Source organism: Carcharhinus amblyrhynchos, chromosome 34 (genome assembly GCF_965287045.1).
Source record: "Carcharhinus amblyrhynchos chromosome 34, sCarAmb.v2.hapA, whole genome shotgun sequence".
NCBI classification, from domain to species: domain Eukaryota; kingdom Metazoa; phylum Chordata; class Chondrichthyes; order Carcharhiniformes; family Carcharhinidae; genus Carcharhinus; species Carcharhinus amblyrhynchos.
In genome coordinates this window covers 9441260-9456508 of record NC_137357.1, presented here as the reverse complement: position 1 = coordinate 9456508, position 15249 = coordinate 9441260, and the positions used below count along the sequence as shown (strand labels likewise).

The window sequence follows — 15249 nt, the reverse complement described above, 5'->3', positions numbered from 1 at the left end:
TCATAGGGCATCTCCTTCTCACTGGCCAACTTGTACAATGATGATAATGAGGGCCATTTAGACAGCAAAATCTGGACCAATCTTTGTTTCACAACTGTTTTGAAATAGTGGAAAAACATGGTGCAGGGGTGACTGTCTGTGTAGTTTGCACATTCTCCCCATGCCAACGTAGGTTTCCTCCAGGTGCTCCAGAATACAAAAGCAGGGACGTATTGCCCAGGCTTTATAAGGCTTTGGTCAGACCACATTTGGAGTAATGTGAGCAATTTTGGGTCCTGTATCTAAGGAAGGATGTGTTGGCCCTGCAGAGGGTCCAGAGGAGATTCACAAGAATGATCCCAGGAAGGAAAAGCTTGATGTATGATGAACATTTGAGGACTCTGTGTCCATACTTGACGGAGTTCAGAAGGATGAATGGGGAATCACATTGAACATTACAGAATACTGAAAGGCCGAGATAGACTGGACATTGGGAAGATGTTTTCATCAGTAGGGGAAACTGGGATCCGAGGGCACAGCCTCAGAATAAAGGGATGATGCTTTAGAACCAAGACGAGGAGGAATTTCTTCAGTGAGAAGGTTTGATGAAGCTGTGGAATTCAAAGTCGCAGAAGGTTGTGGAGACCAGGTCATTGAGTGTATTTAAGACAGAGGGATAGGTTTTCGATTGGTAAGGAGATCAAAGGTTATGGGAAAAGGGTGGGAGAATGGGGTTGAGAAACTTATCAGCCATGATTGAACGGCAAAACAGACCCTATAGGCCAAATGGTCGAATTCTGCTCTTATGTCTTCTGTTCTTATGGTTTCCTTCCACACTCCGAAGGTGTGTTGGTTAAGCTGAGTGGCCATGGTAAATTGCCCCGTGGTGACAGGGGTTAGCAGGGTAAATACATGGGGTTATGGGAATAGGGCCTGGGTGGGATTGTTGTTGGTGCAGGCTCGATGTGCCAAATGACGTCCTTCTGCACTGTAGAGATTCGATGATGGAGAAAATGGAGCCATTTTTACTATGTTGAAAAATAACTGTTTCTAAAAGCCCTAAAAATAACCACATTCATGTCTGCAAACTGCATTATCAAGACACCATAATGAGGCATCATATTTTTTCCAATGTGTTCAGAGAGATGAAAGAGAACTTGAATACTTGGTTAATTGGGCAGGACAAAATAATATCTCTCATGTCAGCTATTTCGCTTCACTGAAATGTGTTCCTCCTTCTGCAATCCTGGAACAGCAATTTTTTTTTCAACTAAAAAGCAAACAAACCCTTAATCTGCTACATGGGACAGATGTAAATTGGATCCGAGACACCCGCTTTGCAAAAAGGTTACGCTGAAGGTGAATAACGCAGTGTCAATTTTCATCTGGAAACAAGCAACTGAAAGCTCTGAATGTAGGTTCTCCGGGGAACCAAGAACAGTTCTCCCCGAGTGATCTTGTGTTACCAATTATGCCCGATGTAATTGCTTTATAAATTTTTAATAAAATGCCTTAAGTATGTGGTCTTTCATCGGCACAGACAATATTCCTGCAACGACAGAAACAGCCCCCATCTCTGTGGATCTACATGAAGTAAGAAGTCTGACAACACCAGGTTTAAGTCCAACCGATTTATTTGATAGTAAACTCACAAGTTTACTGTCGATCGACATGAAACCAGAGGCAATGGGCCCCACTCTGGCAGACAAAATAGACTGACTGAATGGAATGAAGATTCCATTTCTTTCAGACGCAAATATATTTTTCATGTTCTAAGGACACGGGCCATGATTCTCCCATCCCGACCCACTCATTTTTTGGCAGGTCGGGCCGGGAGAATCAGGCGTGCACCGATTTTCGGGATTTATGCGTGCATTCCCGACGCGCGCGCGTCCCCGAGCACCGGATATCCAGCGCTGTCGGGATCGCACTGGGAACCGGCGGGAACTGCAGGTAATCAATTTCAGTCTTACTTTAATCTTATTTGAATGTCATTATCGGGCCCGGCACTGAATTCCTTGGCCCAATAGCACCTCCCACTCTGCCAGTATAATTTCATGCCCGCAGAGTTTAGGGTCTTTCCCCACTTTTGGGGAACTAGCGGGAGACCCCGCTGGAGTGAAGGGGGGGGGTGGTAATCGGGGCCTCCCGGTAGATTGGGGGGGGGGGGGGGGGGGGGAGGGGGGATAGGGGGGTAGGGTGGTGCCCACTGGGGATGTGGCAGTGCCAAGGGGGGTGCAGCCTGGGGGGGGGGGGGGTCGCGAGGCTTAAGGGGACGATCCATGAAGGCAGGGTTCCCGTTGCCACTGTTCACAGGGACCGGTCGGGACTGGAGGGAAGTCAGTGATCGGGGCGGGCTGGGTGGGAGAGGAGTCTGCTGGAGGGGTGGAGCTGCCTCTCATGGCAGGGGGGGTTCTGCAAGAAAGGGGGTGTCTGCCTTCCATGGAGCAGGGGTGGGGTCTGCTGGAGCGGGGACCTGGGGGGTGTCATCATTCCTGGGAGGCTGGGGGGGGGAAGGTGGGGAGCTGCAGATTGGGGCGCTCCTGGATGTGGTGGGGGGGGGGGGCTCAGAGTCAGGACTTGGCTGGGAATGCTTGTGGAGGTCATGGAGGGGGTTTGGGCGGGTGCATGGAGGGGCAGCACTGTGAGGGTCTCGTGCCGGAGTCTGACACATCCGGAACTCTGCACATGCGCAGTGGCAATTGAACTGGTCAGCAAAGTGCAGGCTGACAGTTTGGGGCCACTGTGCACGGGCAGAGTTCTGGAACTGTCAGACTCCGGTGTTAATAGGTCCCGCCCCGCCACCCCGAGCTTTTAATGATATTCACAAGTGTAACTTTTTCAATGCACAGAGTGTGGGAGATTCGAGTCTGAGCTCCCAGGGAAAAAAAACGATCGTGATTGACCCCAGCTTTCCCACTTCAGCACTTGGAACTTTTTTGGGCGAATCGCCCCCATGCTATTTATTCATGGCTTTCATATCCTAATATATGGAGGCAGCTTCTTTATATTTCTGATCATCAGCCCCATATCAATGGGTCAGCAGAAGGGATCCCCTTAGGGAAAAACAGTTTGAGCTGGTGTACTTATTCCTCCCTTTTCACTGTGTGTTTTTCCTTCTGGGATATCGATGTGGGTATGGGCATCACTACTTCAGATAATGTGGTGAGTTCATTACAGCAGAAGGCTGGCACAGTGACATAGTGGTGAGCACCGTCGCTTTACAGCTTCAGGGACCTGGTTTCAATTCCAGCCTTGGGTGATCATCTGTGTGGAGTTTGCACGTTCTCCCTGTGTCTGTATGAGTTTCCTCTGGATGCTCCAGTCTCCTCCTACACTCCAAAGATGTGCGGATTAGGTGGATTGGCTGTGCTGAATTGCCCCTTCATGTCCAAAGATGTGTCGATTAGGGGGATTAATGGGGTGCGGTTATGGGGATTGGGCATGCTTGGGATTGTTATCGGCGGGTTGATGCAGCTCAATGGGACAAATGGCCTCCTTCTGCACTGTAGTGATTCTACGATTCTATGAAATCTAGTATTCTGACTTGCTCAGTTTGAGAGGCATATAAGATGATCAGAGGATTAGATCGGGTGGACAATGAGAGCCTTTTTCTTTGGATGGAGATGGCTAGCACGAAGGGACATAGCTTTAACCTGAGGGGTGATAGATATAGGACAGACATCAGAGGTAGATTCTTCACTCAGAGTAGTAAGAGCGTGGAATACTCTGCCTGCAACAGTAGTGGACTCACCAACATTAAGGGTATTTAAATGGTCACTGGATAAACATATGGATGATGTTGGAATAGTGTAGGTTAGATGGGCTTTAGGTTGGTTTCACAGGTCAGCGCAACATCGAGGGCCGAAGGGCCTGTACCACGCTGTAATGTTCTGTGATCTACGTTCCACATGCACCAGGTGGGAAGCAAGAATGCCAAACAGGGCAAGAGTTTGAAAGAGACCATGTCAAATGCCTTAGCCACCTCGTTCCTAGGATTCTTTTAAGATGTACTATTGTCAATTCTTTGCAATGAGAAACTCAGATCATCTCAGACACTGCCAAGACTGGGACAGAAGAGTAAAGTCAATTAAGGCCACTTACTTGGTCTGATGTTTGGATCCCTGTAGATGGGCATGGTACTGTTCTATGGAATTCAGAATCACATGACACAAACTGCAGGTGTAACTGCGCTTCAGTGCTGCAAGAGAAGATGGACAGAGCAAACTGCTGATAAATTAGTGATCCTGCTTTCGGGACAGGCCAACTTCTTCCATTGTTTCTCCCGACATTTCACCACCTCATAAAAAATACTAGTATTTCTGAAGTGCACACATTAATAGAAACATAGGATCAGAAGAACATTACTCGACCATTCAGCTCCTTGAACCCACTCCGCCATTCAACAAGATCATGGCTGTATCTGTGGCCTAACTCCATGTACCTGCCCTTGGTACATATCCCTTGATACCCTTGTTCAGTATAAAACTGTCTCTGTCAGGTCTAATAAATAAACCAGCATCCACCGCTATTTGAGGAAGAGAGTTTCAAAACCTCCACCATTCTCTGCATGCATTTCTAAATCTCTCCTAAAAGGATTGGCTCTAATTTTTAGATTTTGGCCCCTTGTTCTAGAGCCTTCCACTAATGGAAACAATATACCCTTATCCACCTTGTATTTCCCTTCAAATATTTTGTAGACGTAGAGTCATAGAGATTTACAGCATGGAATGAATCAGGCTCTTCAGCCCAAGTTGTCCGTGTTGCCCAGTTTTTAATCATGAATTCCAATTGCCCGCGCTTGGCCCATGTCCTTCTATACCCACCTTTACCATATAACTGTCTAAATGCTTTTTGAAAGATAAAATTGTACAACTACCTCTGGCAGCTTGTTCCAGACACTGACCAGCCTCCGTGTGAAAAAATTACCCCCCTCTGGACCCTTTTGTATTTCTCACCTTAAATCTATGTCCTCTAGCTTTAGACTCTCCTACCTTTGGGAAAAGATGTTGACTACTCGTTGATCTCTGCCCCTCATTATTTTATAGATTTCTATAAGATCACCTCTCAGCCTCCTACAGTCCAGGTAAAACAGTCTCAGTTTATCCAGTCTCTCCTTATAACTCAAACCATCAAGTCTCAGTAGCGTCCGAGTAAATCTTTTCTGCACTCTTTTCAGTTTAGTAACATACTTCCTAAAATAGGGTGACCAGAATTCTACACAGTCTTCCAAACATGACCTTACTAATGTCTTGTGCAACTTCAACAAGATGTCACAACTCCTATGTTCATTGTTCTGACCAATGAAACCAAGCATATCGAATGACTTCTTCACCACTTTGTCCACCTGTGACTCCAAATTCCAGGAGCTATGAACCTGTACTCCTAGATCTTTTTGTTCTCTAACTCTCCCCAATGCCCTACCATTCACTGAGTAGGTCCTGCCCTGATACGATCTACCAAAATCATCACCTGACATTTATCCAATAGATCACCCCTCAACCTTCTGAATTCAACAGAATAAACGCCAAATTTATCTAATCTCTCCTCATAATTTAACCCATGAGGTCCAGGTATCATTCTTGTAAACCTACATTGAACTTCCTCCAGGGTCAAATATCATAAGACCATAAGACATGGGAACAGAATTAGGCCACTCGACCCATCGCATCTGCTCCACCATTCAATCGTGGCTGATATTTTTCTCATCCCCATTCTCCTGCCTTTTCCACAGAATCCCTGATTCCCTTATTAATCAAGAACCTATTCTTCCCAAGGATGAGATTAAGATTAAGATTCAGCAATAGAGGAGAGATTTTCTCCTCTGGTCAGATTTTGGCATGGAACTAAGCCCAGTGACAGCATGTATCGGGGATTTTCACTGTCTCCTCACCCAAAACCATGGCACATCTATTCAAAATAAACCAAAGGAATGTTAATCACAGCTTGGTGTCATACAATTCTCCAACGTGTGAACTCAACAGGTCTCTTCCCGCACCAGGATGACAAGAAATCTCATTTAACATTTGCAGCGTCCTTCTTGGAAAATGAATAAAGCTGAGTTTTGTTTTCATTTGTGGGACATGGGCATCGCTGGCTGGCCAGCACTTATTGCCCATCCCTAGTTACCTGAGAGAAGTTGAGAGTCAACCACATTGCTGTGGCTCTGGAGTCACATGTAGGCCAGACCGGGTAAGGATGGCAGATTTAACTTCCCTAAAGGACATTAGTGAACCAGATGGGTTTTTCCAACAATTGACAATAGCTTCATGGTCATCAATAGATTCTTAATTCCAGATATTAATTTTTTTATTGAATTCAAATTTCCTCATGTGCCATGACAGGATTCGAACCCAGGTCCCCAGAACATCAGCTGAGTTTCTGGATTAATAGTCAAGTGACAATATCACTGGGCCACCACTTCTCCAAACAGGGAACATTTCCAATTGAGGAAATCGCTTGGAGAATTACATAAGCCATGCTGATTTGGGCCCACAGCACATGTTGAATTTGCTCTGAGGTCTGCAGCTTCTTTGGTAAGATCAACGATAACAACAATGCAAACAAGAGCGCCTTCCAATGAAGATTCACACCAAGCCACAAAAAGTGGCTCAAAGCAGGTCAGATTTTCTATTCGGGGTGATGCTTAAGCCTTTCCCCTGGATGCAGGTGCTTGCATTTTAACTGCATTTACTTTGCCAAAGCTTACAGAAGCATAAGGGGGTTGGCAACAATCTGAAGACACAGGCTGCTGGAGGAACCTGAAAATAGGCTCTGGATTGACAAGGCTGGATAATGCAATGGGAGAAAAGAAGCTGTGAGCTGGTAATGGAAAGATAATGAATAACAGTTACTGAGCACGTACAGTAATGGGGAAGTGACAATCCAGCTGCTATTTAGGACAGTTTCATTAACTAGAGAAAGCACAACATGCATGGTAATTAATTGTCACATGTGGCTTTCATCTCTTAAGAAATGCGATCGGTTTTCCGATGGTCCACTGAAACTGTAATTAATGCATGGAGGGGGGAATAAAAATTAGCCTAAATGTACTATTGCCTCAAATTTACACTCGCCTGCCCCCAAATCTCCAGACATTCTTAAGTATCTGATAAATACTACACAAACAAAATGACATTTAACATTCAAAGCAATACAATGTCCCAGGACACAGGAGGCGGCACAGTGGCGCATTGGTTCGCACTGCTCCCTCTCAGGGACCCGGGTTGATTCCCAGCTCGGGTCACTATCTGTGTGGAGTCTGCACATTCTCCCCGTGTCTACGTGGGTTTCCTCTGGGTACTCTGGTTTTCTCCAACAGTCTCACATGCTGGTTAGGTGTATTGGCCATGCTAAATTCTCCCTCAGTGTACCTGAACAGGCGCTGGACTGTGGCGACTGGGGGATTTTCACAGTAACTTCATTACAGTGCTAATGTAAGCCTAGTTGTGACTAATGAATTAACCTTAACTTTGAGACTCATTGTCTACCTGAACCTGTAACTTGAGACAGTGCTGTGATGGTGGAGGACTCTACATGTGGCTGGTTTGTTGAGGTGCGTTGAATGTTGTTCCTTTCAGGAGCTGGGATTTGTAAACAAGAATCTACATTTACATAGCACCTTTAAGGTTGTCAGACATGACCAGGAATGTTACAAGATGATGCCAGAGTGTGGCGAGTTCTTGCAAACTGACCCCAGCATGCCCTCTAATTCTATCTTTTTCTCTCTTTCTATGCTCTTAAAGTTCTACTCTAACTTACATAAACTCTCTAACAATGCACAAATTCGATTTCTTCCTAGCTATGACTGTAACACTGCGTTCTGTATCCTCTCCTTTCCTTCTCCATGAATGGTATGCTTTGTCTGTATAGCGCGCAAGAAATAATATTTTTCAGTGTATACTAATATGTATGACAATAATAAATCAAATCAAAACAAAACAAACAGAACTAGATGCTGAGCCACAAAAAGAGATATGAGGAAATTTGACCAAAAGCTTGATTAAAATGGTAGGTCTTAAAGAGAAGACAAAGTTAGAAAGATAGTGAAGGTTTTGGGGACCGAATTCCTGTTCTTAGGGCTGAGGTAGTTGAAAGGTTGGTCAATGTGAAAGTGATTTAAATCAGAGACCCTCAAGCAGACAGAACTGGAGTGAACAAAATAGGGGTGCCACGGTGGCACAGTGGTTAGCACTGCTGCCTCACAGCTTCATGAACCTGGGCTCGATTCCTGGCTTGGGTCAATATCTGTCTGCACTTTGCACATTCTCCCTCTGTCTACATGGGTTTCCTTGGGTGCTCTGGTTTTCTTACACAGTCCAAAAGATGTTTGGGCTAGGCACAATGGCCATGCAAAAATTGCCCCTTAGTGTCCTGGGATATCTAGGTTAGAGGGATTAGCCAGGTAAATGTGTGGGGTTATGGTGTGGGCTGAATGAGACTGGTTTTGGTGGCGACTCAATGGGCTGAATGGCCTCCTTCTGTTCTGCAGGGATCCTATTCTATTCTACACTATAATAACGGCATAATGGCAACTCCTTTCTTTATTACAACCTACAGACTGCGCGCAATGTTGAAAGGGTCTTATTTAGATGGGCTACCCACATCTTTCCATAAGAGAAAGATAGAAGTAGAGTCACATAATTTTCCTTTTATTCTGAAGTAAAGAGAAAGAAACATCACATAAAATGCAAAAAACAATTTCCCAAGCATCGGAAGAGAGGGTTATACAAATGACTGAACAGCGGATGTTGTTAAGTTCTTTCCGTGAAAGGTAGAAATTGGGGGTGGGGTTTTCCGGCCGCACTCGTCCCACTGCCGGAAAGTCCCGCCCAAAGTCAATGGACCCTTGCATGGTTCATATCCCACCTGCTATGATTCCCGTGGTTGGCGGGATGGGAAAATTCTGCCGTAGGAATCCATGAGCCAGTTGCTTCAGTGTAAGCAGATGCTGAAAGCTGTGTGATGGAATTAATGTAAACTTTGAAATACATAGGGTAAATAGGAACAGATAACCCAAACTGATAAAGGATAGATCGTGCAAGATTTCTTGGCTGTTTTGACGAGTGCATATGTACAGATCGGGGGATAGGTGAATGTGCACACGTCTTATTCAGCAGAGTGTGAGAAGATAACACACATGAGAAGTGTTGCAAAATTAGATAGACAGATAGTTTGGTGATGGAAGGTAGTGATTAAGTCCAAATGAATGCCTCTAAGGTAGCTGAGGTGCGTGCTGACTGTGCCCCAAGAATCTGCTCTTAGTTTCCCATTTATTGAAAGGATTTCCACATGATATGTTGGAAATTAAAAAAGGAACCTTATTGATTTAATACCTTCCATTGTTGAAAGATGTCTCAAAGAGTTTCACAACCACTTACATTTGAATTATTACAAAGTTTCAGAGAAGGACAAAGGAAAGGCTTCAAACACATTCTGAAGCTATCCTTGAAATGAGGCAGCGCTGACCTTCATGGCTGAGAGGAGCTTGCTACTGTTCATTCAGAATGGTGACAAATTGTCCATCAAACAGCAGTAGGCTTTGAGTCCCAGTGTCCTCATGATGATAGTGGGCAGCTTAGTGGCACAGTGGCTAAGCGCTGCTGCCTCACAGCACAAGGGACCTGAGTTCAATTCCGGCCTCGGGTCATTATCTGTGTGGAGTCTGCATGTTCTCCCCGTGTCTGCGCGAGTTTCCTCTGGGTGCTCCGGTTTCCTCTCACAGTCCAAAGATGTGTGGGTTAGATTGATTGGCCATACTAAATTGCCCATTAGTGTCAGGTGGACTGGAAGGGTAAATATATGGGGTTACGGTGATAGGATCTGGGTGAGATTGTTGTCGGTGTAGCCTTGATGGGCTGAATGGCCTCCTTCTGCACTATGATGAGGTGGAGTGGCATGAGAACAGGAAAGGAAAGAAAGAAAATTATTCATTCTGGACCCAAATATTAAGTGAGATGTCCTTCCCCACATGTCCAAACATAGGCAGGTTGGCAATCAGCCTGTTCAGTCACATGAGGACCCATGGCAGACACTCGCAAGCCTCAGCAGACACCACCCTCTAATCAAGGAACAGCCTCTGTCATTGACTCTTATAATCTAAAGAATCAGGGCAGCCAAAATTACACACGAGTATCTGCAAACAACATTGGGATAGCAATGATCAGGCAATTTTTGTTGGCTGAAGGTGGAATGTTGGCTGGGGAAGAATTCTGTTGTTCTTCTTCTACTCATGACATAGGATCTTTGACATCTGCCAACATGGGGCTTGATTTAACTGCTTGTCTGGAAGGCAGAACATCCAACTCTCATCACTACTTAGAAACGCTGGAACTTTCTGGCTCAGAGGTTCACTAGATTGATTCCAGAGATGAGGAGTATATTGTATGAAGAGAGATTGAACAGTTTAGGGTGATACTCTCTGGAATTTAGAAGAATGAGTGGGAGATCAAATTAAGGTATTCAAGATGATAAAAGATGTGGATAAAGTAGAGGTGGATAAAGTAGATGTGGATAAAGTAGATGTGGAACGGATGCTTCCACTGGTGGGGCATTCTAGGACAAGAGGTCATAGTCTTAGGATAAGGTGCAGCAAATTTAAAACAGAGTTGAGGAGAAACTGCTTTTCCCAAAGGATTGTGAATCTGTAGAATTCACTACCCCAAAGTGCAGTGGATGCTGGGACAATGAGTAAACTTGAGGAGGAGTTAGACAGATTTTTAATTGGTAATGAGTTGAAGGGTTGTGGGGAGAAGGCAGGAAAATGGGGTTGTGAGTCTGTGCTGCATTCCTAAATGGCAAGTCAATCCTTCCTTGCAGTTGAAGACCCGTGTATCTTCAGAGATGGGAAGAATAGAGGGGAAGACACAACAACAGGCTTTGGGACAATGAATGAAAATGAAAGGAAGATTTCTGAGTTTGTAGAAGGCATGGGCTACAGACATTACTTCGAGTTCCTGTCAGTCCACGAGGGCCACAGAAAGGATTCAGTGAAGAATTTCACAATCATGAGAAGTTTGGAGACAGTGTGTGGTGATAGACTGAATATTAATAGTAACGTTAATATTTTCACACACGCAGCTCTAAGAGTGTGGAATGATTTACCACACAGATGATTTAATAAAAACAATTTGTGAGAAGGACGTACAGAATGAGTATTGAAGAAAAAGACACAGAATGTGTTTCTGTGCATTACAAGCAGTCCTTTTATGCTGACAAATAAATAATAGACTTGTTTTTTAATTAATTCATGGGATACGGGTGTCCCTGGCTGGGCAGCCTTTATTGCCCATCCCTAATTGCCCCTTATTCAGAGGGCAGTTGAGAGTCAACCATATTGCTGTGGCTCTGGAGTCACCCGTGGGCCAGACCAGGTAAGAGTGGCAGAATTCCTTCCCTCAAGCACATTAGTTAACCAGGTGAGGCTTTTTCTGAAAATTGGCAACGGTTTCACAGTCATCAGTAGATTCTTATTTCCAGATATTTTTCTCCTTCCTGAATCCAAATTCCACCATCTGCAGTGGCGGGGATTTGAACCTGGGTCCCCAGGACATTAGCTGAGTTTCTCGATTCGTAGTCTAGCGATAAGACCACGAGGCCATCACCTGCCCTGTTTCATCTCACCTGCTTCATCAATTAGCTCTTGGTTTCGACAAGCAAGCTGTACGTGATGATTGTCCTTTTAAGGGCAACACAATGTAGTAAAATAATTTTCTTCTGTTGTATTCTATGCTTGGTGTTGAAAATTTTAACTAGACAGGAGTATATACGTTCCTGTCCAAAAGCTACTTGTAAGAAGAGGTTGAGATGTCTCTGATTATGAATTGCAAGGATTAACCAAAACAACTAATTGTTTTGTATTGATTTATCATCTGCCATTATTTTCTGACTCCTCTTCAACAGGGTTGGAAGTGTTCAATTAAAGCGTATAACAGATATCCAATTAAAAGGCTGTAAACTGCATGTAACCGTATAGAAATCCAAGAAGGTTAATTAAAAAACTCAATACAATGGGTGTTTATCAAGGCTTGCTATTGAATTTTTCAAAGCTTTTTCATCTTTCTTTTTAAATACTAATCCTTTCCAAAGGGTCCGTGTCTTTTTTTTCAAAAGAAGTTTGTAGTTTACTTATTTGTGTCACAAGGAGGCTTATGTTAACACTGCAATGAAGTTACTGTGAAAACCCCCTCGTCGCCACACGCTGGCACCTGTTCAGGTACACCGAGGGAGAATTTAGCATGGCCAATGTACTGAACCAGAACATTTTTTGGACTGTGGGGGGGAATCCGGAGCACCCGGAGGAAACCCACGCAGACACAGGGAGAATATGCAGACTCCGCATGAGACAGTGGCCCAAAGCCAGGAATCGAACCCGGGTCCCTGGCACTGTGAGGCAGCAGTGCTAACCCACTGTGCCACCATGCTGCCCACTGGAAGAGTGGTCAAAGGTTTACTTTAACAGGAGATCCATAACTTGTGAGACTATACTTGTTCTACAATGAGAAACAAATGGAATGGCCTTAACATGGTTAAAAATACGTTCTTACACAGATTTTCTGTCACTATTTTTTGTTATTTCCTGAAACAAGAGGTTGATTGCTATTGAGTAAATGCATGTAGCAATGTGTTTGAAATTCCTTGCTTAAAATCATCTAAAAATCTCTCAGTACCAGATGATTTATCTGGATTGGTAATCCAGATCAGTTCATGAACTGAGAAGATACTCAGGGCTCTTTCAAATTCCACACTCTGAAAGGTGTTAGATTGAAAAATAGCTTAACCCATCTGTTCAAATGGGAGAATTACTGGGCATTATGTGGTTACAAAGCCGTTTACCTATCTGTCATTAACAAAGGTTTTTGAACCTGCATCGACACCAAGTTACTTGGATTGCAGCCAGTGCATATCAGAGAATTGCCGCTGCGTTGCCAGTGGTTTTCAATTCCTATTAGTGTTGTAGGCTCACATTAACACTGCAATGAAGTTACTGTGAAAATCCTTAAGTTGGCACATTCTGGCACCTGTTCAGGTCGAATGAGGGAGAATTTGGCATGGCCATTGCGTCTAACCAGCGTGTCTTTTGGGCTGAGAGAGGAGACCGGAGCACCCGGAAGAAGCCCACGCGCAAAGGGAGAATGTGCAAACTCTGCACAGACAGTGACCCAAGCCGGAAATCGAAACCTGGTCCCTGGCGCTGTGAAGCAGCAGTGCTAATCGATGTGCTGCCCAGATAAAATCAGATGATTTATATGCCGCTTCTCAATAGTTTGCGGTTTCGCTTTTTAGAAGTTCAACATTTGTTTTCTGAGAAAGAAATGCATGATTAAGAACTCTTGATGAACATTTTATTCCATTGATATTATGGAATAAATGATATCCATTTATTCCATAATGGTAGGGTGTTGGGGAGAACTACAAAACAAAGAGATCTTGGGGTACTGGTTCATAGCTCCTTGAAAGTGGAGTCACAGGTGGACAGACTGGTGAAGGCAGCATTCGGCATGCTAGGTTTCATTGGTCAGAACATTGAATACAGGAGTTGGGCCATCTTGTAGAAGCTGTATAAGACATTGGTAAGGTCACACTTGAAGTACTGTGTGCAATTCTGGTCACCCTATTATAGAAAGGATATTATTAAACTAGAAAGAGTGCAGAAAAGATTTACTGGGATGCTATCGGGACTTGATGGATTGAGTTATAAGGAGAGGCTGAATAGACTGGGACTTTTTTCTCTGGAGCGTAGGAGGCTGAGGGGGTGACCTTATAGAGGTCTATAAAATAATGAGGTGCATAGACAAGGGAGATAGTCAATATCTTTTCCCAAAGGTAGGGGAGTCTAAAACTAGAGGCATAGGTTTAAGGTGAGGGGGAGAGATACAAAAGTGCCCAGAGGGGCAATTTTTTCACACAGAGGGCGGTGAGTGTCTGGAACAAGCTGCCAAAGGTAGTCGTAGAGGCGGGTACAATTTTATCTTTTAAAAAGCATTTGGACAGTTACACGGGTAAGATGGGTGTAGAGGGATGTGGGCCAAATGCGGGCAATTGGGATTAGCTTAGGGGTTTTCTAAAAAAAAAATAAGGGCAGCATGGACAAGTTGGGCCGAAGGGCCTGTTTCCATGCTGTAAACCTCTATGACTCTAATATGCTGATTGCAAATTGTGGTCATGTGCGTCACATCACCCTATTCAGATCATTCACTGGAAAATAAATTTGCATCAACAGTGTTAGTCACAAAATGCCAAGGTATCTTGAATAAGAGTCAGGTGGCACAGTGATTAGCACTGCTGCCTCACAGCGCCAGGGACACAGTTTCATTTCTGGCCTCGGGTCACTGTCTGTGTGGTGTTTGCACTTCCTGTTTATGTCTGCGTGGGTTCCCTCCAGATGCTCGTTTCCTCCCACAGTTCAAAGATGTGTGGCTTAGGTTGATTGGCCAAGCTAAATTGCCCCTTGCGTCAGAGGGATGAGCAGGATAAATGTGTGGGGTGACGGGAATAGGGCCCATGTGGGGTTGAGATCAGTACCGATTTGATGGGCTAAATGGCTTTCTACTGCACAGATTTGATGTTTCCATGAAGAATTCTTCCTCTTGCTGCCCCCTCCAAACCTTTCCCCTTCTATTTTTCTTGGGAAAGCACTGACCTCTCTTTAGGCGTGGTTTCTGTTTCCACATTGGTGAAGCTGAACTCCTCAGCTCATTGGTCTAAGATGTTGGCAGGAGATACTGCCCATGGTGCAACAACTCGCCATTGAGGTGCCAGCTGTCATTCTTCAGAAGCAGGAGATACTGTGAATGACATTCTCTCCGTCCACAGGCGTGCACACGTACCGAATATGTTCATGCATCCACCTGCTTTTCAATTGCTGGTGGACAGGCGTGCGGGGGGGGAGGGAATGTAAAACTAAAGTTCATTTCCCACTTTGCTGGCACAATCCCTCTCATTATCTGTGTAATAACTCCAGGAGTCAGCTGTGGAGGAACAGTGCTTTGTTGCACAAAATAAAGCAAAGCAAAACCTCAAGCCTGTGATGAACACAGACAGGTCCCAATTGGGACAATATATCAATGGACCCACTCAGGGGTCTGCTTCATGAAGGGCTCGGTAACAAAGCTCCACCTGGTAAGGTCATTACCAATCATCAGGGAGCTCATAGTCTACGAATCCTACAGGGATATCAATCTGCGATTCCCAATGCAAGTCCTGGGGATTATCACAATCCCGACAGCAGGTCCCCAGAGCCAAGGCTTATTCATCCAATCTTCTCAAAAA

The 15249-nt window shown here is 44.6% G+C and overlaps 1 protein-coding gene across 1 annotated transcript in view; it reads right to left on the bottom strand.

Annotated features, from left to right (window-relative positions):
• Positions 1-15249, bottom strand: part of LOC145361375 (zinc finger matrin-type protein 4-like) — a 193974-nt gene that overhangs the window by 39634 nt on the left and 139091 nt on the right. The window contains exon 6 of the mRNA XM_080217065.1: positions 4084-4180. Coding sequence (XP_080073191.1) covers positions 4084-4180 — 97 coding nt within the window. The remainder of the gene's footprint in view (positions 1-4083; positions 4181-15249) is intronic.